The sequence below is a fragment of the Geotrypetes seraphini genome, chromosome 4 (genome assembly GCF_902459505.1).
Source record: "Geotrypetes seraphini chromosome 4, aGeoSer1.1, whole genome shotgun sequence".
In the NCBI taxonomy this organism is placed as follows: domain Eukaryota; kingdom Metazoa; phylum Chordata; class Amphibia; order Gymnophiona; family Dermophiidae; genus Geotrypetes; species Geotrypetes seraphini.
Window position 1 is genome coordinate 63,800,545 of NC_047087.1, and position 26,860 is coordinate 63,827,404.

The 26,860-nt window shown below is 40.8% G+C and overlaps 1 protein-coding gene across 3 annotated transcripts in view; it reads left to right on the forward strand.

Moving 5' to 3' along the window:
- The window catches only part of NFATC3 (nuclear factor of activated T cells 3), a 217,760-nt gene that overhangs the window by 156,150 nt on the left and 34,750 nt on the right, over window positions 1-26,860 (forward strand). For all 3 annotated transcript variants that reach the window (XM_033941418.1, XM_033941420.1, XM_033941417.1), the window contains exons 6-7: window positions 5,883-6,023; window positions 19,396-19,451. In XM_033941418.1, coding sequence (XP_033797309.1) covers window positions 5,883-6,023; window positions 19,396-19,451 — 197 coding nt within the window. The remainder of the gene's footprint in view (window positions 1-5,882; window positions 6,024-19,395; window positions 19,452-26,860) is intronic.

Consider the following 26,860-nt stretch of genomic DNA (forward strand, 5'->3'; position numbering starts at 1 on the left):
ATCCACAATTCTCTCGCAGGGCCTGATTGCCCTGGAGGATCCAGAACACTTTGGGCTTACGGCATGGCTCTTGAGCCTGTGGTCTTAGTGCGGAAAGGCTAATCAGAGATGGTCGTAGCTACCCCCTTAAGATCTAAGAAACCGATGACTGTTGCAGCCTATGCTGGGCCTTGGAAATTGTTGCAGTGCTTGTGTTCTAAGCAGAATGTGGAGCCTTTTAAGGCTCTGATGTCAGTGGTCCTGGCATTCCTTCTGGATGGTCTCGAGAAGGTCTGGCAGTTGGTTCTCTCAAAGTACAGGTGTCAGGCCTCTTGTGCTTTAGGGCTTGAGTGGAGAAAGTTTCTTTGGACTCTCATCCTGATGTAGCCAGATTTTTGAAGGGAATGTTGCAGCTGTGTCCTCCTGTGCAACAACTGTTCCTGACATGGAATCTTAACATTATTTTGCATGCCCTCAGTAAGGCCCTTTACATGCCTTACAAGAGGTTGATAGGTCTTACGGTCAAGATGTTTTTCCTAGTAGCTATCACCTCAGCAAGAAGGGTCTCAGAGCTACAGGCTATGTCATGCAAAGAGCCTTTCCTCAGATTTACAGAGGCTGGGATATTAATGTGCATGGTACTTTCCTTTCTATCAAAGGTTGTTTTGGCCTTCCAAGTAAATCAGGAAGTCTGGCTACCCATGTTCCATACCACAGGTTTGAAGAAAAAGGTCAAAATTTTGGCTTTGCTGGATGTTGAGAGAGTTCTCCTCTATCTCAAAATGACAAATGCTTTTCGCGTGTCAGACCATCTCTTTGTTCTGACAAATCCTAACTGCCTAGGGAAGCCAGCTTCTAAGGTGTCCATTTCAAGATGGATTTGCATAGCTATTTCTTCAGTGTATTTCGGGTGTGACAAGCCACCTTCAATTTCTTTTGAGGGGTTCTTTAGCATCCCTCCAGACTGGCACAGAAACGGATGGGTTTACACTCCTCTGCCAGCAAGTGGAGACTGAGATACTAACTTAACTTCTGTACAAGTGGGCTGTTCACTCCCTATTGCAATCAGTCTTTTCTCAGTCTCCAGCAGGTTGAGTGGTAACTTGTGCAGTCTGTGCTGAGGTTTGTTGTGGGCCTATTGGATCTGATTTAGTGAATCTTTCTTGTCCCTTTTGCTGTCCAGATAGAGCTTGGGGGGTCCCTTTCAGGGATCCTACTGACCTCAGGGGTGCCACACTTGGAAGGGTCCAGTCCCTCACCCCATTTCCCCCACCTCCCCAGGTTTTCTAAATTTAGAGGAGCCTCAACTGTACGCCTGTTAGGTACACACTACAGTTTAGAGTGCCAGTAGCCTTTTGACCTGGAGTGAACTGTTTCAGGAAAGCAGCAGTGGCAGAGTAGGGTGGAATGTTCCGGACCCGGTGTGCCAGCTGTGCACACCCTTAAAGCGTGCACCCGGGGTAGACCGCCCCTCCCACCACACCCTTGGTACGCCACTGGGTAGAAAAGAAATATGGTAATGGAGGTATATTGAAGATGAAAAGGAATGGAGGGCTGAGGAAAGAATGAGATGGGGAATGGGAGAGAAGATGGAAATTTGATAGGTAGCTGAAAAGTGAAAAAGAGGAGAAGGGTAAGAAAGGCAGAAAAGGGCTAAAAATGAATTATTAATATGTCTGAGGCAAGTGTAGTGAGGGAATAGACAGGAGAGAGTAGAACAGATAAATGGATAGCAGCCACTTGAAGGAGAATTAGACAGGAAAGCAGAAAAAAGAAACTGGAACCAACATGATGGAAAAATTAAAACATCTAGACAACAAAGGTAGAAGAAAAACATTTTATTTTAAGTGTTTTAAATAGAATATGGATAATAATTTTGCAATAATCTTGTTTAAATTTTGACAAATAAACTTGCAGAATTTGCTAATTTTGTGCACAGAATTCTGCCTGGAATAAACAAAAAGGTAGGAAGGGGTGAGAGGGAGACATTTTGCCGTATGGTGGAGGGGAGGGAGAAATGCATGGATAAGAGAGAGAGAAATGTTGGACATAGGATAGAAGGCAGGATAATTGGATCCCTCCTTTTTTTTTTATTTTGAGGTCTAAGAAGGATGATAATTTAAATGCCGCATTTATAATTTTTTTCGTCATGTTGTTATTTGCTTTCTGTATTTCTTTAACAAATGTATTACTTGTGATAATTTTCAAATCAATAAAAATAAAATAAAAAAAAGGATAGAAGGCAGGGAGAGATGTTGCATGGGAAGAGAGAAAGAATGTTGCATGTGATAATGGAGGGGAGGAAGGGAGAAATGCTGCATGGAGGAGAATAGAGAGGTTTGAGGGCATAAGGCAGGGGGAGAGAGAGAGAGAAAGATGGTAGACAGTGGGAAAGAAACAAAAATATTGGATATGGTAATGGAATGGAAGGTACAGAGATGAAAGATGAATGGTGAGCATGGGGAAAGAAGAAAACGTCAAATGGTCAGGAGACCCTGGTGAGCAAGTTAAAAGAAAACAAAACCAGAGCCTGGAGCCAACTTCATTTGAATAATAAAATGAGCAGACAACAAAAGGTAGAAAAAATAATTTTATTTTCTATTTTGTGATTACAATATATCAGATTTGAAATGCGTTTCCTGCCAGAGCTGGTGTTAGCGAGCATGAGCTAGTTTCTAACAGAAAGAGGAAAAGTCTTGTTTTGTTTACACCCCATCACCGGCATGTGATTGGAGAGGGCAAAGAGGGGTGGGGTGGGGTGAAGAGGCTACAAAAATAAACCCACCAGGCTGTTTTTAAAAAACCCGCCCGATTGAGCAGAAAAAGTGAATCTAATCCAATTGAAAATTCAATAGGCCAAATCGAATCGAAAAATGTTTTCTCTGAATCGGGCAGCACTACTACCTACCTACATTATATACTGTATTACCCTGTCTGCACAAGAATACACAAGAGAAGTCTTAACATGCTAGTCTGTAAATAAGTTCTTGCTTACTATCTGAAGTAAATCCTTCAAAATATTTACACAGGGGTCTCCTTTGATCTCAACCAACTTGGCATTCTATTGGCATATGAACCATAGCTAATTGGCTAGCAACCTATATCTAATTCTGTTAGAAGCAGACTGTGGTTTCTTTAACCAGGCCAGTCAAGCCTCTTCAGATAAGAGCCACTGCATCCATTGGTAGTAGTTCATAAATCTGCTTCATTATAGAACATCTGCAAAGCTGATCCTCAATCTCATACTTTCCTATCACAATACTGCCTGAATCTTTCAATAATCAAGAGTGTTTTTAGCCAAGCAGTAATGAGCAACTTGTCTTTCTCTTTGTAAATAACACACTGCTTTCCAAAATGGACAAAACATTTATACAGTAGAGTAGATCACAGCTTAGGAGTAACTAATGCATGTGTGCCTGATTTATATCCTGCTTATTGCTGGAAAAAGTTGAATTGTTTATCTGTAACTGCCGTTTTCTTTAGACAGCAGGATTAATCAGGCACACGTTCTTTCTGCCTTCTTAAGAATTGTAGTCCTCCTTGAGATATGGAACCAATTCAGGGACTAAGGAGAGAGCTGCTCACAGGAAGGGTCATGAATGTTCTGAACTTTACACTAGTTCTGAGCTATAGGAGAACTGTTCTATCGTGCTGTCAAGTGATAATATCACCACTAGTCAGCCTGATCTATCTTGCTGTGTACAGAAAATACATGCTTAAGCAATTTACCCCCTCCTTTACAAAGCCGCACTAGCGTTTTTAGCGCCGGCTGCAACAATAAGAATTCTATGAGCGTTGGAGTTCTTACCGCCACGGCCAGCGCAGCTTTGTAAATGAGGACCTTAGTTTTATTTTTTAACTATCCATGTAAATATAAGGTATGTTGCCTGGCTCTTTTTTCTTAAGCCAGAATTAGCTATTAGATTTCCCTAAGAATCCACACCAAAAGCATAGAGGTTTTTTTGAGGCTATAACATCATTAAAAGATTAATTTCTTTCCTGATATTTTCTTTCTTGTCCCAGTTCTGTTCACTTAAACCATTCAGCTTTATTTTTTGTTTTGTATTATATGGTCTGCATATTTTTATTAAGGTCATGCTGTTGTTTGTGAAGATTTTCATCCTTGAGTTCATTTTGTCAGTTGTTCATGCTGCTTGTTCTTTATATAAACTTTGTAATGTAATTTCTGCCTGGGATTCTTATAAACCACAAATATAGCTTAGTTTAAAATGATGAGCTTATAAAAAAGTTTGTACAAAACCTATTTAAATGCACCCTTCTCTGTTCTGCTTCATTTTCTTGGATTTACACTTGTAAATAGAATATAAATATTCTATTTATTCAAGACTCAGTGTAAAATTTTGGGCCTATACAATTTTGTACAAAACCTATTTAAAGATTGCTCTTAGTCATTTCTATAGCACTACTAGACATACGCAGGTCTGTATATCAAAACACAGAATAGACAGTCCCTGCTTAATAGACAGACAAACTGGATAAGAAGGGGCATCAATACACTGTGCTCAGATGAGGATAAGACAGATATTAGTGATTATAGTAGAAGGTGGGCTGGAGTTTGGAATGGAAAGTAGCTTCAAAAAAAGTGAGCTTTGAATCTGGATTTGAATACTGCCAGAGATGGAGCCTGATGTATCAAGTGAAGGCTGTACCAGCCTTATGGTACAGCAAGATAGAAGGGATGGAGTCTGGGGTTGGCTGTAGAGAAGGGTACAGATAAGAGAGACTTATCCAATGAGCAGAGTGTAATGTAATGTAATGTAATGTAATTTATTTCTTATATACCGCTAAACTCCGTTAGGATTCTAAGCGGTTTACAGAAAAAATAGACAATAGGGTGCATTAAAATTATAAGTAAAATGGGTACTTAGATATTCCCTTACTGTCCCGAAGGCTCACAATCTAACTAAAGTACCTAGAAAAATGACAATTAGTAGAGTAATGAAAAAATAAAATAGAGATAGATGAGAAAAATAAGAAAATAAACATTCTAATAAGACTACAATGGTCTAAAGAACTTTGAAAGGTTGAAAAAGAGGGGAGATAGGAAATAGAAGCAGAAGGGAGAACCGTTGAAACTATAGAATTCTTGGGAAATGTAAATGAAATGTAAATGAAAAAAAGTGCCCAGGAGGGGGGTGGGGAGAGAGGGAAGAGAGAAGAGAGCTACTTCTCTGCGCTGCTCCATCTCCTTAAATTTATACTTGTAAATAAAGTATAAATATTCTATTTATGCACACCAACAGGCTGTCTTATTTTTATATAAAAAGATTTTTCAAAAACCATAATTTGAGCTCTAATTGTTTTGTAGCAGTAAATCACATAGAAATGAGTAAGAACTTGGAAATAGCTGACTTGGCTGTCTGTTCAAAAATATTCTACAAGACTGAGACATCTTATGATATATAAATTGTTTTTATGCTGTTGCCATGGTGAGGGATGAGATCTGCTGCCTGCCCTAAAAGAATATGCACCCCCCTTTACGAAGCCGCATTACCGGCCGTGATAAAATTCTATGAGCGTCTGAGCTAATACCGCCACAGCTGGCGATAAAAAAGTCTAATGCGGCTTCATAAAAGGGGAGGATAGTTCTTTGCTTTGAAACAATACAGACTTAAACGCACTGACTCAATGAAAAATGGTGAGGTCACATACATTCTTTGTGAGGCCATAGGTGATAGAGGTCACAACACACTAATGCAACAAAATGGAGAAGGTGGCATTAAAATGTCTTATTTTAGATGTTACCTAAAATATTCAAAACTGAAAATATTTTGTGACCCCTTATCTATTAATAACGTTAATAATACTTTGTGACTGAATTTTGAATTTAATAGTATCTACAAATCACTGTAACTTCTGTGTAACTCATTATTTCAAAACAGCTCAGCGATCTGCTCAAGAACTTCCTCAGATTGAGAAATATAACATCAACAGTTGTTCTGTAAATGGTGGCGTAGAAATGGTTGTAACTGGCTCTAATTTCCTTCCTGACTCAAAAATTATATTTTTTGAAAAAGGACAAGGTAAGATAACATTCTGCATATATCTGTTAGCATGTGGCTTGATTGCAAGAAGGATTACCTCATAGAAGACTGTTTTTCTTTCTTATCCACAGAATGTACTACATCAGGTGTGTCAAACTCAATCACATAAGGGGCCAAAATCTTAAAAAAAGGCCAAGTCACGGGCCAAATTTTTTTTTAAGATACTTAGAGGTCCTTTTATTAAGGTACGCTAACCGATTTAGCAGGCACTATATGCCCCTTAGTATTAGTAGAAGGGTTACAACCTCTCCAACCCCACGTCAGCTCTGTGATGCAAACAAAATAAATAAAAAAGACAAAGCTGTGCTGTTTCTGAAACACCAGTATCAGTATTGTTAACTGAGCGCAGATAAATGCATTATTTAATATTGCATAATTATTCACTTACTTTGGGGTAAATGATGGAAAAACTTGTGCTCAACTAATGGTGGGAGCACATGAAATATGTCAAGCTTATTTAATATGATACCTCTCATGCTTTTATATTGAATATTTATATATAATTTTGTTTTGATTTTTGCCTGATTAAATTATAACTTCCTAAGAATACCAGCCCCAAAATACCTTTCCTCATCTGCGGTTCTGTTTGGGACCTGACTCTGCAGGTTCATGCCGCATCATCTGTAGGTTCACGTAGCCTGCAGAGGATAGTTGGTTGGCAGTAGCGATCCTAGCAAGCTGCCGCAGCCTCAGCTGCATGTTCCCTCTGGCGCGGTCCTGTACGTCAGAGGAGGGGCGGGACCGCACCAGAGGGAACGTGCAGCTGAGGCTGCGGCAGCTTGCTAGGATCACTACTGCCAACCAACTATCCTCTGCAGGCTACGTGAACCTACAGATGATGTGGTGTGAATCTACAAATGATGCGGCGCTTGTACCAGGGAGCCAGCTTTAGGGGAAATTGGAAATTATCTAACAGGCCAAATTTCAGCACACTGTGGGCCAGAGTTTGACATGTCTGCACTACATTAAGCTCTTGTATTATCTTCTTAATTTTCATAGTTGGCCTGGGAATGTTTCAGTTCTTCAAATTCTAAAAATCCTACTCTGTATTAACATCCCCCCTCCTTTTTCAAAACCACTAAAGCGTTTTTTAGCACAGACCGTTGCGCTGAATGCTCTGCGCTGCTCCCGACGCTCATAGGAACTCTGAGCATCGGTAGCAGTGCGGAGCATTCTGCGCGCCAGCCTGCACTAAAAACAGCTATTGCGGTTTTGTAAAAGGGAGGTTAAGAGTAGATAGGATAATGTGTATAGAAACATAGAACATGACGACAGAAAAGGGCCACGGCCCATCTAGTCTGCCCATACTAATGGCCCACCCCCTAACTACCTCCATGAAGAGATCCCACATGCCAATCCCATCTTTTCTTAAAATCTGGCACGCTGCTGGCCTCAATTACCTGTTGTGGAAGATTATTCCAGCGATCAACCACCCTTTCGGTGAAGAAATATTTTCTGGTGTTGCTATGAAATTTCCCACCCCTGATTTTCAACGGATGCCCTCTTGTTGCCGTGGGTCCTTTAAGGAAAAAGAGATCCTCTTCCACCTCGATACGGCCTGTGACATATTTGAACGTCTCGATCATGTCTCCCCTCTCTCTGTGTTCCTCGAGTGAGTACAGCTGCAACTTACACAGTCGTTCCTCATACGGGAGATCTTTGAGACCTGAGACTATCCTGGTGGCCATTCGCTGAACCAACTCAACTCTCCGCACATCTTTTTGATAATGCAGCCTCCAGAATTGTACACAGTATTCCAGATGGGGTCTCACCATGGATCTGTACAGCGGCATTATGACCTCGGGCTTATGGCTGACGAAACTTCTACGGATACAGCCCATGATTTGTCTAGCCCTAGATGAAGCTTTCTCCACTTGATTGGCAATCTTCATGTCTTCGCTAATGATCACCCCCAAGTCACGTTCTGCTACAGTCCTTGCTAGGATCTCACCATTTAGGGTATAAATCCTGCATGGATTTTTGCCGCCAAGGTGCATGACCTTGCATTTTTTGGCATTGAAACTTAGTTGCCAAGTCTTTGACCAATGCTCCAGCAGGAGTAGTTCTTGCGTCATACTGTCGGGCATTGAGCTTTTGTCGGGCACTGTGCTTTCATCTGTTGTGCGGTTGCCTACTATGATGCATAGTTTGGCGTCATCTGCGAATAATGTAATTTTACCTTGAAGCACTTCAGCCAAGTCTCTTATGAAGATGTTAAATAGGATCGGGCCCAAGACCGAGCCCTGCGGCACTCCGCTGATCACCTCCACCTCCATTTACCACTACCCTTCTGAAGTCTACCTCTAAGCCAGTCCCTAACCCATGCGGTTAATGTTTCACCCAGTCCCATCGAACCCATCTTGCTCAATAACCTGCGGTGTGGGGCGCTATCAAACGCTTTGCTGAAGTCCAAGTACACGACATCCAGGGACTCCCCTATATCCAGCTTTCTTGTTACCCAGTCAAAGAAGCTGATCAGATTTGATTGGCAGGACCTTCCCTTCGTAAAACCATGTTGATGGGGATCTCGTAGATTCTCCTCATTCAGGATCGTATCCAATTGGCGTTTGATTAGTATTTCCATAAGTTTACTCACTATCAATGTGAAACTCGCCGGTCTATAATTCTCAGCCTCCGTCCTGCATCCCTTTTTGTGGAGTGGAATGACGTTAGCCATTTTCCAATCCAACGGGACTCTTCCTGTACTTAGGTATGATAAAGATGGAGGCACTAAGCATTCAGATAGCAATCGTGCATGTTTTTATATGTGCTGTTAAATTAAGCATTCTTTGTAGAAACTCTAGCTTCAGTAATTTAGGACATTGTCCACGAGCACTTGGAAATATATGGAGTAGCATGAAGTGAACCCGAATGCTAGATTCTGAGGTATTTTGCAAATACTGTTCTTTAGTCATTTTAATAATAAGCAGTTTTACTAATTTATTCAAAATAAGGAAAGTTGATATGCTTCCTTATGCTTACTGTATATTGTATGCTCAAATGTAAACTGACTCGAATCTAAACCGAGGTAACCTTTTTTTTTCCCCTCAAGAGGAAAAAAGATCGACTCAAATATAAACCAGGGGGTTAATATTCAAGTGCAGGGCCTTTCTTTACCCCTGCCCTGCCAAGTCCTGCACCTTGTTCCCCTTTCCTCACTGTTCGGCCAGGCTCTGCATCCAGCCCCATCACTTTCTCCCTCTCCTCCCCTGCCAGTCTCTGCACCCAGCCCCACTCCCTCCCTGTCAGGTTCTGTACCCTGTCCCCCTCCCTCCTGATGACCTCCAGGCCTCCACTGGGTCTGCCATGAGACTTGATGGTTCAATGATGTCCGGGATAAGAGGGATCCCTCCTGCCTCCTGTCACAACTGATTCTAAGAATTTTTACCTCCCTCCCACCTCCTCCGCATATCTTTAGTATCCCTGGTTGTCCAGCAGTGAATTGCGGCAGGAGCAACCTTCCTTCGCTCCTGCCTGTGCAGAGCTGCTAGCTGATTGGCTATCGTGAATTTTCGTGGGACCCAATCACCTAGTGTCTCTGCAAGTGCAAGAGTGAAGGAAGGTTGCTCCTGCCCGCGCAGAGCCGCTTTGATTGGCTGCCACGAGTTCACGGCAGCCAATCAGCTAGCGACTCTCCACGGGCAGGAGCAAAGGAAGAAAGTGCATTCAACACTTTTCTAAAAAGCAAACTGTATATTGGTCAATCCCTCTAAGATATGATGATATACCTTCCATAATTCCAGAGCTTTTCCACACAAGGTTTTATTTTTTGTGCTAAGCAGCTGACAAATCTTAGCAGAGGAAAGGGGTAGCAAAAGTTCTAGTGAGAAATGCAGACATTGGGAGAGCCAATAAATCAACACTATAGGAATTAGATAACCTGGGCATGATTCATATATTATCTTTACATTCTATTCATGCCTGCATATGTAGCCAGTGCAATTCAACTATAAGTGCAGTCATATGGTCAGACTTCCATCCACCCCAAAATCAATTTAGCAGCCACATTTTGGAGAGATTGCACTCTTTGTAGTTGTTTGGCAGGTAGACCCATTAAATAGACACTACAGTAATCCACAAACATAAAAATCCATTTCTATACTGCAATACCAATAAGTTCAATGCGGTTTACAAAAATGAATAAACATATTATTAGATGAAATACATTAATTACCCAAAAATATAGTAAACAAATATGTTTTAAATTGTTTCCTCAAAATGTTGATAAAGAGCTGGAGGTCAATTTCATAAATTTAAAATCCTTATCCCATAATGCTGCTTGGTACGAATAAAGACGCTGATGATATTTCTTATATTGGCAACCCTTAATAGATGAAAAAAACAAATAGAGCATATGTGCTTCGGGAACACATAAAATTTACAAAACTGAATGAGTCTACAAGATAGTTGGGTATTTGATCTGATAACGTAAAATAAATGAAATCAAACTTAAATTTCACTTGAGCCTCAACAGGCAGCCAATGTAGTTCTCGAAAAAAAGGAATAACACGATCAAACTTTTTCAAATTAAAGATGAATCGGACAGCTGCATTCTGGATGATAATGTATTCTTTGAAAAATTTTTTGAACACCAGCAAAGTAGGCAATATTACTGTACTCCTTGTGACTTAGAACTAATGATTGTACTAACAGTTTAAAAGATGAGACATCAAAGTAGACTCTAACAGTGCGCAATTTCCATAACATGGAAACCCTGATGCACCATAGCATCTACCTTCCATTAGTTCTACAAAAAATGGGATGGATGCAATTTGTCTGTAATTCATAGCTAGTGAAATGGATTCTTTGGAATGTTTAACTATAGAGGTAATTATGATATGTCCTTCCTTTGATGGAAATTTGCTTAACTCCAACATATGGGGCAGCCAGTTAAATAATTCAAGTTGGAATCCAATAGGGCTACCTTCATAACTGCTGGAGAGCAAAGATCCAAATGACAAAACGAGTTAACGTACTTATTGTATAATTTCTTAAAGTGATCCTAGTCAGTTCTGCTGAAGGAGCTGTAACCTAAATCTGCATAACTAGCTTCTAATGGTGGAAGCAAGATTTGGGAATCTGACTCCTCAAACCCAAGGACAAGATATTCTTACCTAAATCTGCATAACTAGCTTCTGTTGGTGGAAGCAAGATTTGAGAATTTGGCTCCTCAGACCAAGGACAAGATGTTCTTAGGTTGTTAATTTTAGAGCTAAAATAGAGAGCTAACTCTTCTGACACTGGAAGTGTAATGTGCAAAGACTGAGTACACTTACCCCTCCATATTCACGGGGGTTAGGTGCAGAACCAGCCCATGAATAACTTTTGGGCTGGCTCTGACCCACACCTGCCTCCCTTCCGGCATCCCAGACCTTACCTGGTGGTCTAGCAGGCTTTCGGGACAGGAGCTATCTTCCTACGCTCCTGCCCCGTGCAGATCACTCATTGCAAATGGCTGCTTTGAGTTCCCGTAGTCTCTTGAGGTCTGGAATGCCGGGAGGGAAGCGAGGAAGGTCCGGAATGCAGCTTTATTTTTTTTTAAAAATTGCGAATAACCGAATCCGCGAATACTGAAACTGTGGATTTGGAGGGCTCACTGTATATATTAAAGATGTTAGAAACCAACTTAACTTTTTCTTATTAGTTGCTGAGACACCTATTCTAGAAAAATAAAAAGCTTTTCATTTATCCTTTAATAATTGCTTATAGCTATGAACTTTTTTCTTCCAAATTTCATGGTCTGATTATGCCAAATTTTAATCCAGATTTGTTCTAAAAGTCTTACTGTATGTTGCATAGCATATAGCTCTTTATCAAACCAATCCTTAAATTTAAAAATGCGTTTTTTAACTCGATGCTTTGGAGCTAAGCTATCAAGTACAGAGAGACAAGAGTCTTCCCAGTGGAAGGCGTATCCATTAGTATCTTTTATCTTGGGTGTTTGCTCCTAGCATTTCCAGAATTCTGTGGGATCAGTTTGGCCCCTTAATACAACCTCCCTTTTTAGTATAGATGGTCTTTTAGATTGTAAATGCATTCAAGTCAGATTGAAATAAAATGTAAAGTGATCTGACCACATGTTCGGATGCCAAATGCCATTATTCAGAGAAATTTTAGAAGAGCCATCCTTAGAGGAAAGAGCTACTAAAATCTAAATGATGACCCATTTCATGAGATTGCGTAAATTTTGGCAAAATATAATCCAGTGATGATAGAAAAGTTTTGACATCTATAATTTCGGCATTATCCTTGTCCTCAAAATACAAATTGATGGCCCTCAGCAAAATGCTATATGGTGAGCAAGCTGAGTTAAGCAACACAAATTAAAATAAATCATCCCTGACATTTGCCCAGCTCCCTGGGGGAGGGTTAAAACAGGATACAGGATAGGGAATCCACCAGGTTATTCTTGCTTAATTTACAGGATAGTATCTGTAGATGATTAGTCAGCTTGGACTCTAGAATTGTAAAAACTATCCTGAATAATAGTATCCCCTTCCTCTTATTTCCTCAATAAGGAGGAATAATTTTGAATCCTGGTGGTAACAAATCCCCAAAGATGAAAGAATCACTGCTTGAATAACAATAACAATATTTTTTCAGTCTACATAACAGCTTCCTTTTTGGGGTCAACTTCTCTTTGGAGAAGGTTTGAAGAAGCTGGTGAAGGACATGAAGAGGCTAGACCTCAGAAACTCCCTGAAAACCATCCGTAGGTCCCTCCTCGTGCATCGAATAATAACCGGGGAGCAGAAGGCCTGCCATTTTGGACTGGCAGGCCTCGGAGCATTAGGGTCTGAGCATCCATCTTGCTCTCAACTTCTCGCAAAGGTACAGAGGGATGGGGTTCACGGGTGGGGGGAGGTTCGTGAGGAGCATCCAGTGGCAGGAGGGAGTGGGAATCCCTCTTGCCTTTTTTTTTTTCCTTTATTGAGAAGGGAGAGTTTAGGAGACGGTGCGGGGGAGGGGGGGTGCCTGGTGCAGGGGGGACCTCCATTAGCAGGACAGAGTGGGCCATACCTCCTGCCATTTTCACTACCACGGGGGGGTGGTCAGTTTGCCTGGCAGGAGGGAGTGAGCATCCCTCCTGCCAATTTTTGCTTCCACATGGCAGGTCTCCCGGTGCCAGTTCATGGAGGATCTTTGGGAGGGGGGCCGTCACAGCATTTTTTTAATGGGGCAGATATTGTGTGTGTGTAGCACTCGCACAGCATCTGTGCCATTAAAGAAAAAAGTCCCAACAGCTGACGGGCTTTCTCTTCCATTCAGCTGTTAGGGCTTTCCAAAACCATCTCTGCACATGTGTCAGTCACTCTCAGAGCAACTGATCGGACGGGGATTACCACAAACCTCCATGCAAATTATTTGCATGGAGGTTTGTTGATGCATCAATCGCTTTTCCAGAGTCAGCCAAAAAATTGGCCAACCATGATTCACATGGTCTTAACGACTATGTTTTGTGCATCTAGCCCTTAGTTTAGAGATGGCATACTGGACATTTTCCAAGATTAGTGGTGGTGGTGGCACTGAATATGGGTACACCTGCAATTTGGACGATTGGCTGCATTCATTTATCTGTATGAGAGTGTTTCTAGAGTTCTGCTTGCTTTCAGGAAAGATTCCATTAAGAGCTCATATAATTTAAATGGAAGAAGTTAATGTCTGGTATAAGGGTAAGGCCTTGGACCTTTTTCCTGCCCTACACCAAAACTGCTTGAATCCTTTCTGCACTAAAGTACACACGGGGACATAATCATACCATCACCTCACCAATCCCCAGTCAATTCTTTCCCATTCCTATACCCAACCTACATTTAAAAGATCCGGTAAATTCAAGAAAGAACACACAATGTATCCTATAACTTCTTAAAATTTAACACAAAGCAATAGGCATAACTTTATGTATGCAAAAAAAACATTTTTATCAACATGGACTGTGAAAAAACAATCATTTCAAAAATTACATCTACAGAGCCAGAGTTTAGTTCCATTTTACCTTCCTTAATTGTTCGTTCTGATGTGCTGTGACAAGAGTCCCAAGTAGGGAGCAGGCAACATGTCAGTTTCGGCCACATATGGGATCTCTGTTGCCGGTAGGTAGTAAGAGACCAGCAGAATTCCTTGTTCGAGCTCGATATATAGGTGACCACTGCAATCATAGTTGTTGTTTCCTGGCTCTTAAATAAGTTTTAAAAAATATCTCCAAGTCTTGTTTTGTTGGTGGTTCAGCAGTTGGCTGCATTGAAATGCTATCAATGTTCACAATCTGTTTATGGCAGTGTTCTACCCTTCTTTCTAACAATTTTGTAAGTGGTATTGCTGAGGATCAGCTTCAGTTTTTGATGACTGGAGTCCATGAGAGAGTATGAGATTCAGATTATGACCTGCGCAGCCTATCCAGACCTCATCTTGACCTAATCTCCCCTGGGAGAACTGTATAGAAAATTGAATAAATAAATAAAAGCTGCATTATCAGTCATGTAAATAAGACTAGCTTGATAGAGATTATACTCTGTCAAAACACTTGAAACAAATAGACAGATATTCTCACCAATTTATCTGTGGTCTCCCTTTTTGCCAGTTGGAGAACACATGCATCAGTTTTCATCATGATGAGCTCTTTTTTCAAATTTTTTTTTTATTTTTTAGATGAGGTGTTGGTATCAGATTTCTGAATCAAGGTGTGCATGGGGACATAATCTGATCCCTATTCCCTCCTATCATTTTGATAATGAAATAAATAATATTAAATTTTGTTTCAAACAGCAGTCCCTAATTATTTTAGTATGTTTTGATTCCTGATCCTTCCCCCCTCGTATGTTTACAATGAAGACATAAGCAAAGAGATCATTTTTATTTTCTGTTATGGGTTTATCCTCCCTGAATGCCCTATTATCATTGGAGCAACTTTCTTTTCTTCAACATAATTGCAAAATCAATGGGTACTTTTACTCGCTTATTTTACAGCTGTTCTAAAAATGAAGAATTTCATTGACTTTTTCTTTGAGTACTTTTTCCCTTCAGGGCAATTAGATGTGAAAATCTAATCTGTGTGGTGGTTCTCTCTCCTGAGTATTGCAGGTTTTGAGTTTGGAAAAGTACTTGATATTAGTTCTTTTTCATATACACAGGAGTCCATACATTAGGTGATCAATCCATACTTGTGAACCACTTACAGAAGGGAATCAGTCACATCTTTCATCTTCTTCCCCAGTGGAGTATAGCTCCTTCTACAGTTTTTACTTCTGCAAGTGAACTAGGAAGTGGTGTTTTGATCTGCTCTGCAAGGTTTTTATTATTTTTGGGTCTTTTTACTCCATTTTTGGGAGGCTTTGGTACCTAAGGACACCATATTTGGGGCTACTCTGCCTATTCTGCCTGGGAGTGAACATAGACTCCACGAAAGAGTACTGCAGTTTGCAGGGCAACCCCCAGGTGTACCTGATGAGCCAGCCTATTTTGTGTTACTTCGAGGCTCGGGGTCCTTTCACATGGGAGCCTGCTCACCTTATGACTTATTAGAAGCAGTGAGGCTCCTACAGAACAAGGACAGAAGGGAGCTGAGGCCCAACCTCCCTTGCTATACCACTGTTTCTGACCATATTTTTATTCTAACCAGCCAGTCCAGATGAGACAGACCAGCTTCCAAGACTTCTTTCGCCAGATGGATCCGCGTGGCAATTTCATCGGCCTACATTGGCTGTGGCAAACAGCCACCTATTTCCATCAAAACTTATTTGACCAGAAGTGTGGCATCTTCATGGGCAGAGTCCTGGGCAATTCCACCCAAAGAGATCTGTAAAGCAGCTACTTTGTCCACTTACAAGATTCTACAGAGTAGATGTGGTGGCTTCAGAGGACGCCGCTTTTGGGTTCTCTGTCTTGTGGGCAGGCTCATATGTCCCTCCCTAGACGTCTGACACTGCTTTGGTACATCCCTCTCTAGACGTCTGACACTGCTTTTGTAACAATGAAAGATTAGGTTCTTACCTGGATAATCTTGTTTCTGTTAATATACACAGGAGTCTGTACAACCCACCCTGTGTGTTCTGCAATTCGCCTGCTTTCTGCCTCGGACAACTCTATGGTCCAGAATTGGAGTTGTTCTCCTGTCTGTTGGATGAACATGTATGATTAACTTACTATTATTGAGTTATTGAGCTTTGGAATTCCTTATGTGTTAGTGTTAATTGCACACAGCAGGTTGGTTCATTGAAACACCTATGTTGCAAGTTCATACTAATAATTGTTCTTTTTTATGAGTTACAGAGCAGAACAGAAATGTATGTTGTTTTCAGGGAAATTCCCTGTACCCCTCCTTCTCTTTTCTTCTTTTAGAGTGGAACTCGATTGCTTTGACACAAACTGAAGAGAGAGTTATACTGTACTGGGGGAAGAAGGAGGAGCTGAAAGGTGTGATTGACACCTTTCTGCAAGTGGTTCGTGAACATGAATTGATCAACTAATGTACGGACTCCTGTGTTTTATTAATAGAAATAAGATTAACCAGGTAACAACCTAATCTTTCATTTTTCTCTTTTTGACAAGTCTCAAATATTCTGCCTGCTTTATGAATATTTTTCATTTAATATATTATTGCTTATGCACTTTTCTATTTATTTTTTTAGGTCCTACTTTCCATTTTTTTTAAACCGTGCCTTTGTGGTTTGTATGACCATCTTCATAGCACTTTTTAATCATCCTTACAAACATATGGGTAGAGAATGACACAGGGAGGCAGAAATTTTGTCCCCGTCTCCACGAGTTCTGATCCTGTACCATTTCTGCAAGCTCTGTCTTAACCACAGAAGCCTCAAACACTTATGATTTTAAAGTGTTTGAGGATTGTGCAGATGAAGACAGAGTTTGCAGAAATGGGACAGGGACAGAGCTCACGAGACAGGGATAGAGAGATCTTGTGGGAACAGGGAAAATTTGTCCCAGTGTCATTCTCTACGTATGGGGTTTTCTCTCCTGTCTCGTTTTTGCTTTGCATCTAGCATATGAAATGCTGGAAAGCATTGTATAAAAGAGTTCAATGTCCATCTGTCTATCAGTAGGCAGAGATATTCTCAAGAAAAGTGATAAAAATTGTTTGATTGGCATTTGGGGAAAAGTCAATATCTCAGATAGATTTGAAAACTGGATATATTGGATCAATGGATTTGGAGAACCAAGCATGCCAAAAAAAAAAAAAAATCAATTCCTTTATACAAGAAATATTTCCGCCTATTCTGTTTTTCAAAAGATTCCACCACTACCACCATCGTCATTCTGGCACTTTGGCACACAGCAATATAGGAAGATAAGACTTGTAAAACAACTGAAACAGTTCTTGAATAATGGCACCAAAAAAGCTACATTCTTCCACATTACATGTTCCCTCATATACCGCTCCTATATAAATGGGCACAATATGTAATCTTATGTGTATGCAGTCTGTTTATGCATATGTTTACCTACCGTTAAGAGGTTTTCCTGAGAATGGGTTTGGAAAAGGGCATCATCACTTTTGCACATACTTTAGGTGATTGCTATTTTCATTTTACTTGACAAAATATGTATGCCCCCAAAGAACATGTATATTACTGTATAAGTATATAATGTTCCCAGGGTTTATTTTCCAAACAGTGCACATATTTTTCCTTGTATGCAGTTATAAAATTGCCCTTTACTGATTATATAAAATGGTTCACAAATGTGCTGTCAAGTGTTCCAAACTTGGAAACCATGCTCTACCTCTTTATCAGGAAGATATTCTTAATTCACTACATCATCTGTCTAAAGGCATATCCAAGGAACAATGTTGATAATTTCTGAGTACAAATTAGTAAATAGCTTTAAACATAATTAAGACCAAAGCACTACTTTTTCCTATTAAATCAGGATTAACACCAATAACTTCATTTTCCATTGACAATGTCCCTATAGAGCTTGTATCATCATTAAAAATACTCGGCGTCACAATTGATCATAATTTTACATACCACGATCATATCAGTAATATAGTTAAAAGTTGTTTTTATCGCTTGCGCATGATTCGATCTGTGTCGAAATTCTTGGAACCCAAATCGTTAAATATTTTAATTAATTCTTTAGTGATTGCCAAGCTCGACTATTGTAATTCACTATTGCTGAATATTACCCAAAAGGAAAAGAAACGACTACAAATAATACAAAATACCGCAGTTAAAATAATTCACAATGGAAAAAAATTTGATCATGTCACTCCTTTCCTTATTGATTCACACTGGTTGCCTATCAACCAACGTATAATTTACAAAATTTCCCTATTAGTATTTAAAACATTAACTACGCATGAACCACAATTCATAGATAGGTTACTTGTTCCCTACAATGCAATACGATCCCTCCGCTCTTCAACGCAAGGACAATTAATGATTCCATCCTTAAAGATAATTGGCACCAGACGATTAGACATATTTTCTGTAATGGCCCCCCAAATTTGGAATAATTTACCACTATATATAAGAGAAGTTAAAGATCTTAATAAATTCAAAACCATTTTAAAAACTTTTTTATTTAAAGACGCTTTTAACATTTAAAAAACGCATTATATTTAATTTTCTATTTTTAAAAAATTACTTTTTATCATATTTTCACATTCCCTTTCCGTATGTTCTTTCCTGCCCCCTCTTCTTCTTCTTTAGATTATGAAAAAGATTAAATATTGTAACTATTCCCTCCCGTTTTCTTTCCTCCCTTATGTATCATGTCAGTCTGTTTTGTCTGTTTGTATTAGAACCCAACTTATTGTAATACTTCTAAAATTCTATTTATTTTAAATAAATTGTTCATCGCTTAGTTTGTAATAAGCGATCAATCAAATATTAATAAACTTGGAAACTTGGAATTTGTTTAGCTGCTCCTTTTTTGTTCTTTTTAGAGTTGTAGCTTCTATTTCCCCCTTTGTTGGGAAATGTTGATTGCTGATATGGGTGGGGGTCTGTTTAAGGAGAACATCAGAACATTGTCAATGTGAATATTTTTCTGTGGTGTCTTTTAAAAAAAAAATTTTTTTTTGGAGGGGGTGGTGGTATGGTTGTTTTTCTGATATACATGAATTGTCCTTTACTTATTAATAGGAAAATAGATATAAATTAAAGTAGTTTGTTAAACTATTCCATTTAAATTTTCATTTCTTCCTGTTCAGATGATTGTCACATAATGAAGTATTTTTGAAAAATGTTGGCGTTCTTCAGAAGGCCAGTGAGGCAAACAGTAGATCTGATAAACTCTGTTTAGTACTGAAAAAGGCCTTACTGAATTATTTCTTAGGAGGAAAACTGCAGTTTAATCAAATTTTGTTTGTGTTCATTTCTCTTAACAGATGGTCGGCCCCAATGGGAAGCAGAAGGGAAAATAATTAAGGAAAAATGTCAAGGGGTAAGATATTTAGTTTTATTTTCTTTAGGAAAAGTTATTTTCTAAGGAGTGAACTTTAATATTGCCTACTTCTACCATGTTTATCCTTATTTTTAACAGAACCTAATGGTTCATTAAACATGTACACATTTTGATCAAATGATCAAACAAAATGGTGCCTTTTTTCAAAATTCCAAATATTAATTACGTGGTCACAGAAGAAGAAGAACTAACTTCATGATGTTGTAAAAATTGTTCTAACTGCATTGAATCCCAATAAACATAATCATTTTCTTCAAACCTAACCAAGCATTTACAAGGAAATTTTAAGTAAAAAGTGGCACCCAAAGCCAATACCCTAGATTTCAAAGCCAAGAAAGATTTTCTTCTCAATTGTGTTGCTTGGGCCACATCCGGAAATATCAATACATTATCTCCACAAAATTTAGCTTGCTTATTTTGAAAATAAGCTTTCATTATTAAGGATTTATCTATCTCTCTTGTACATGTTATTAAGAGTGTAGATCTAGTTGGAATCACATCTTGTGAATCCTCCAAAAATCCTGTTAAATCAAAATCAATTTGTTCCAACTGATCTACACCTGATTCTATGGAAACTTTCTTCCTCTGAGGAATATAATATAAATTTGTTAATGGCAAATTTTCTACGTCAGTCATCCCCAAAACTTCTTTAAAGAATTTCTTAACCAAAATTTCTGGAGACAACAAATGAGTTTTGGGGAAATTGACTAGACGAAGATTTTTTGCTCTCTGCAAATTTTCCATTTTTTCAAATTTCATATGAGTGATATGAAAGTCCTTAACCGCTGTTGAGGAAACTGCTTGTAATGTAACCACTTGAGACTCTGTTGTTTTAACTATTTTTTCCATAATTTTTAAATTAGAATCAACATTTACAAACTTATCGATCACTTTCTGATTAGTTTTAAAAACCTGTTTATGCTCTCTCAATTTATGTGGGCTTGAGGAAATTATTGCTATAACCTTTTGGGTTATAATTACTTTTTATTTATGTATTTGTTAAATTCCTTTTCTTATTATTTGTATAAATGATAATGTTTAAAAAATTTTGATAAATAAAAAAAAACAAAAAAACAAAAACATGTACACATTTTTCCTAATAATGATTAGCCTGTTGCATAATTTTAGACTGAGAGCATGAAGGCAGATGAATACTATGCGGGAGCCCGTCTAATCTGCCTATTCACAATGTCCAATCAGTTCAACATTCTCCTTTCCCTCAGATATCTTCTGTGTTTGTTCCATGCTTTCATGAATTGAGATGTATTTATGGTGTCCACTAGCTCCAGTAGGAAGTTTCCCCAAAGATCTCCTACCCTTTCTGTAAAGAAGTATCTCCTTAGATTACTGCTAAGTCTACCTTTGCTACTTTTCTCATAACCTTTCATTCCAGAGCCTCCTTTCCATGGAAAGAGGCTGGATTTGTGTCATGGATGTTTTTATCTCCAGGGTAACATCTTATAGATCTGTTCCTATATGCTTTATAATCATGAGCACTTACCATTTTAGTAGCCATCCTCAGAATATATAGTACTCCATCCAGTTTATATCCCTTTTGAAAATGTGGTCTCCATAATTGTACATAGTATTCTAAATCAGATCTCATAAGAATCTAAGAAGTGCCATACTGGGTAAAACCACAGGTCCATCAAGTGCAGCATCCTATCTCTATCAGTGGCAAATCTAGGTCACAAGTATTTGGCAGGATCCTGAAAAGTTTACCTTTTCTCAGGAAGTAATCAAGGAAAAGATGGAAACCTTTGTAGCTAATAATGGCTTATTCAGTTATTATTCTAGGAAATCTCTTAAATCCCTATTAAGCCTAGATATGCCAGCTGCCTTGACAGTATCCTCATTACAAATGCTACAATTTAATTATGCATTGACTGAAGAAATTCTTGCTACTTACTACTTTCATGGAGAGTCCCCTAGTCTTCAGACTTTTTAAATGAGTAAATAAATATTACTTATTTGCCCATTCCATTTCATCCCACAGATCAATCCAGAGACATGAAGGTTATGCTCATCTACCAGCAAGTGTAGAGAAACAAAATGGCAAAGCTATGCCATAAAGGATACCGTGCACTATGCAGCAGCCTCCTTTAAAAATTCTCTCTACCTCAGCAGATAGATAGACATACCGTATATACTCAAATATAAACCGAGGTAACCTTTTTTCCCCCAAAAAAAGGAAGCAAAAGGGTTGACTCGAATATAAACTGGGGAGTTAATATTCAAGTGCAGTACCTTGCCTTGTCCTGCCCTGCCAAATTCTGCACCCTGTTCCCCCTTCCTCGCTACTTTTCCAGGCTCTGCATCCAACTGCCTCACTCTCTCCCCTGCCCTGCCAGTCTCTGCACCCAGCCCCATTCCCTTGCTGCCAGTTTTTGTACCCTGTCCCCCCTCCCTCGTGTCTTGCAAGCCTCCACTGGGCCTGCCATGAGACCTGGTGGTCCAGCGGTGGCCAGGACAGGAGGGATCAATCCTGCCTCCTGTCCCAGCTGATTCTAAGAATTTTTACCTCCCTCCCGCTTCCCTCACATACCTTTATTATCCCTGGTGGTCCAGCAGTGAACAGCAGCAGAAGCAACCTTTCTTCGCTCCTGCATGTGCAGAGCCACTAGGTGATTGGCTGCCACAAATTCACACAGCTGAAAGCAATGCAACATGCAGAAAGTGAAGTTTAGTTTTTCACTTTCTGCATATTGCACTGCTTTCAGCTGTGTATAGCTGAAATTATCAGAAGCAATTAAGGAAAGATTTATAAACTATAAGTCGGGGGTGGGTACCCACTTTTACACCAGAGCAGTAAGTAAAAATCCTGAGGTGGCGAACCAAAACTCCGCTTCCAAGTCCGAGGTAAGTACCCTTACTACAAAAGATTCGCTAGGAGATACTTTAACTCATCAGGACCTCAGTAAACACCAAGAGTGGAGAGCTATGTATGTAAACGCACACAGCCTAGGGAACAAACTTCTAGAACTAGAAACAGAAATGATTAATGCAGACTTAGACGTGGTGGCTGTGTCCGAAACATGGTTTACAAACTCTCATGGGTGGGATATGACTATACCAGGATACAACCTGCTTCGCAAAGACAGAGAGGGTAAGCTAGGAGGAGGGGTAGCACTTTACGTCAAAGAGCACATCAAGACAACCAGGATCACGGATGTTAAGTATACTGGGGAATCCATCTGGGTGAACCTGGCCAGAGGCGGAGAAAAATGCCTGTACCTCGGTGTGGTATACAGACCTCCTAAACAATCGGAGGACAAAGACGCGGAATTAATTGAAGATATTGAGAATATCACCTTGCGGGGGGATGTTGTTCTATTAGGAGACTTCAATATGCCTGATGTAGACTGGAACACACTCTCAGCGACAACTTGTGACAGCAGGAGGATATTAACATCTATGAAGGGAGTACAGCTCAAACAAATGGTGCTAGAGCCTACAAGGGCCCAGGCCATCCTGGACCTAGTACTTACGAATGGGGAAAGTGTCTCGGAGGTCTCAGTGGGGGAAACGCTAGCCACCAGCGACCATAACATGGTATGGTTTAACCTTAGGAAAGGCTTCCCTAGATCTCAAACAAGAACAAGGGTACTCAATTTCCGGGGCGTTGACTTCGAACGCATGCGAAATTTCGTTCATCAGACACTACAGGTTCAAGAAGAAACCGATAATGTGGAAGCTATGTGGTCAACCTTGAAATCGACCGTTCAGGAGGCAACTGTCCGATACATTAAATCTGTAAATAAACAACAAAGAAACAAGAGACCCAAATGGTTCACTGATGAGATCTTGTACCGCGTCAAGGAGAAGAAAAGAGCATTTCTCTCATACAAACGCACCGGGGAGAAAGAAGCGAACATTGAATACAAGACAAAGTCCGCAGCGGTCAAAACAGCAGTCAGGGAGGCCAAACTTAGAATGGAAGAAACTCTAGCGAAGAATATTAAGAAAGGGGACAAATCCTTCTTCAGGTACATTAGCGACAGGAAGAAGAACACAAATGGGATAGTACGCCTTAGAGCGCCAGACGGGAGTTATGTGGAAACAAATTCAGATAAAGCTAAACTGCTGAATGATTACTTCTGCTCTGTCTTTACCTGCGAGGCACCAGGGAACGGGCCTCGGTTGGAAACAAAGCAAAGCATGGAAGATCCATTTCAGAATTTTGAGTTCACAACTGCGGATGTTTACAGAGAACTGTCAGGACTCAAGGTGAACAAGGCCATGGGGCCGGACAATTTACACCCACGAGTGCTCAGAGAGCTATGCGATGTTCTAGCGAAACCATTAGCCATGCTCTTCAATCTCTCCCTAAGTACGGGGAGAGTCCCCCTGGACTGGAAAACAGCTAACGTCGTTCCTCTGCACAAAAAGGGATGCAGAGCAGAGACTGCGAACTACCGACCAGTGAGTCTCACATCAATTGTGTGTAAACTCATGGAAACTCTACTTAAAGGAAAATTAGATACGATTTTAGATGAGGGAGACCTAAGGGATCCCCGTCAACATGGATTCACTAGGGGTAGGTCATGCCAATCCAATCTTATCAGCTTCTTCGATTGGGTGACGGGAAAACTGGATCTGGGAGAGTCTCTAGACATAGTGTACTTGGATTTCAGCAAGGCGTTTGACAGTGTCCCGCACCGCAGACTATTAAACAAGATGAAGTCGATGGGTCTAGGCGAGAAACTAACTGCATGGGTCGATGATTGGCTGAGTGGAAGACTTCAGAGGGTGGTGGTCAACGGCACCCTCTCTGAGACATCGGAGGTAACTAGCGGAGTGCCGCAGGGCTCGGTCCTGGGACCATCTCTTTTCAACATATTCATAAGAGACTTGACCCAAGGGCTTCAGGGTAAAGTAACACTGTTCGCCGACGACGCCAAACTGTGTAATATAGTAAGTGAAAACAATCTTAAGGATAGTATGACGCAGGATCTGATCACGCTGGAAAACTGGTCCTCGACATGGCAGCTGGGCTTCAACGCTAAGAAATGTAAGGTCATGCATCTCGGCTGCGGAAATCCATGCAAAACTTACACCCTGAATGGAGAAACACTAGCTAGAACTTCAGAAGAACGGGACTTGGGTGTGATCGTCAGTTCAGACATGAAGGCTGCCAAACAAGTGGAGCAAGCCTCATCCAAGGCAAGGCAAATGTTGGGATGTATCAATAGAGGCTTCGTCAGCCGTCAACCTGAAGTCATGATGCCGCTCTACAGAGCCATGGTGAGACCTCACCTGGAATACTGTGTGCAGTTTTGGAGACCACACTACCAAAAAGACGTGCTTCGAGCTGAGTCAGTCCAACGAATGGCCACTAGAATGGTCTCCGGACTCAGGAGTCTCCCATACGAGGAAAGACTGGACAAACTGCATCTCTATACTCTTGAGGAGCGTAGAGAAAGGGGAGACATGATTGAGACGTTTAAATACATCACAGGTCGTGTCGAGACGGAAAGCGATATATTCTTCCCCAGGGGACCCTCGGCCACAAGGGGGCACCCGTTCAAACTCAGAGGAGGGAAATTTAATGGTGACACCAGGAAGTATTTCTTTACAGAACGGGTGGTAGATCACTGGAACAAACTTCCGGTGCAAGTGGTCAAGGCCACCAGTGTACTCGACTTTAAAAATAAATGGGACATCCACGTGGGATCCCTAAGGAGGTCGAGCTAAGGAATTGGGTCATTAGCACTCAGACTTGATGGGGTGGGACAAAATAGTGGGCAGACTTGGTGGGCTGTAGCCCTTTTCTGCCGTCATCTTTCTATGTTTCTATGTTCTATGTTTCTACTTCATGCAAAATTGTGATTTTGGTGTAGTCCTCTAGGCTTTTTTGTAGAGGGGAGAATCAATTTTCGACTTGTGCCTGGAAAACTTGTGCCTTAAGTGTCCGGTGGTCGCATCCACAACCGCCTTCAGCTCTCACCTCCTCCAGCACCGGACACAACCGCCATCTTACATCAAACAGTCACAGCCAGGAAATGTGCCGAATTTTGTGAGAGTTCACGTGATTACGTACGCACGCAGAAGTTGCACTGCCTCCAACAGTTACCTTATGTTCTGGAACATTGCCCGCCTCACTGCTATAACCTCACACAAGCGCTATCCTGCATCTGTACGCGATTGTCCTCTCCACTCCACCTCACAATCACATACAGATGCAGGAAAGCACTTGCGTGAGGTTACAGCAATGAGATGGGCAACGTTCCAAAACAATGGTAACATACCGAGGGTCTCAAAATAATACCTGGCGGCCCGCATGCGGCCCATGGGCCTCAAGTTTGAGACCAGTGCCTTAGAGCAATGGTTCTAAACCCTGGAGGACTACCAGGCCAGTTGGGTTTTCAGGATAGCCCTAATGAATATACATGAGAGAGATCTGCATATAATGGAGGTGCCAGGCATGCAAATCTGCTCCATGCATATTCATGAGGGCCATCCTGAAAACCCTACTGGTCTGGTGGTCCTCCAGGAGAAGGTTGGAAACCACTACAAGACACTTTCTTGTTATCTGAATGCTTATGCCACTGTCCTGTGGTGCTTGCCTCATCTACAATCTCTGATAGTTGATTTAAGCACACCCTTATACCTCTGTATACTTTTTCTTATGGTTACATCCCTGGAGATTTTCTATTTTACATTCCCTGAGTTAGCTCTACTCTCTCAGGAATTATGTTTTTCTTCTATAACAATATTATCAGGTTTTTCTATTATTACATCACACTGTTATTGTTACACGTGAATATATGTATTTGGTGGTTATCAATTTATTTATGTGTGTGTGTCTCTCTATTTCTTTCTCTCTCTCTCCTTAGCCGCTTTCTTTCTTTCTTTCTTTTTGTCTTTCTTTTTCCTTGGCTGTCCATCACCACCCCTTGCCTGCTCCCCCGTCCATTCTCCCTTCCTTTTACCTCCCCTGTGTCCACCACCACCCCTTCACAGCTCTCCTTATGCAGCAGCAGCCCTTCTCCCTTTGTTTTACCTCCCCCCTGTCCAGCAGCACTTTCCTTCTCCCCCTGTCCAACATTAGGCCTCCGTTCCTTTTTCTTCACACACCCCCATCCATCAGCACCTCTTTCCTTCTCCCCCTGTCCAGCAGTAGGCATCCCTTCCTTTTTCTCCCCCCCCTCCTCCTTCTTATCCCTATGATACACTTACCTTGCTCTGCCTCTGATCAGAGGCCCCCGACAGTCGCCCAGTTGCACCCATTGGAAAAGTTCCCTCTGCGGCATCTCGCACCCCTCCTGACGCGACTCCCGCTGTCTTTCTTTCTGTCTGTCTCTGTTCCTGGCCCCCTTTGTCTGTTTGTCTTTCTGTATATCTCCCTGCCCCTGTGTCTTTCTTCTTTTCTTTCTGTGTCCCTTCCT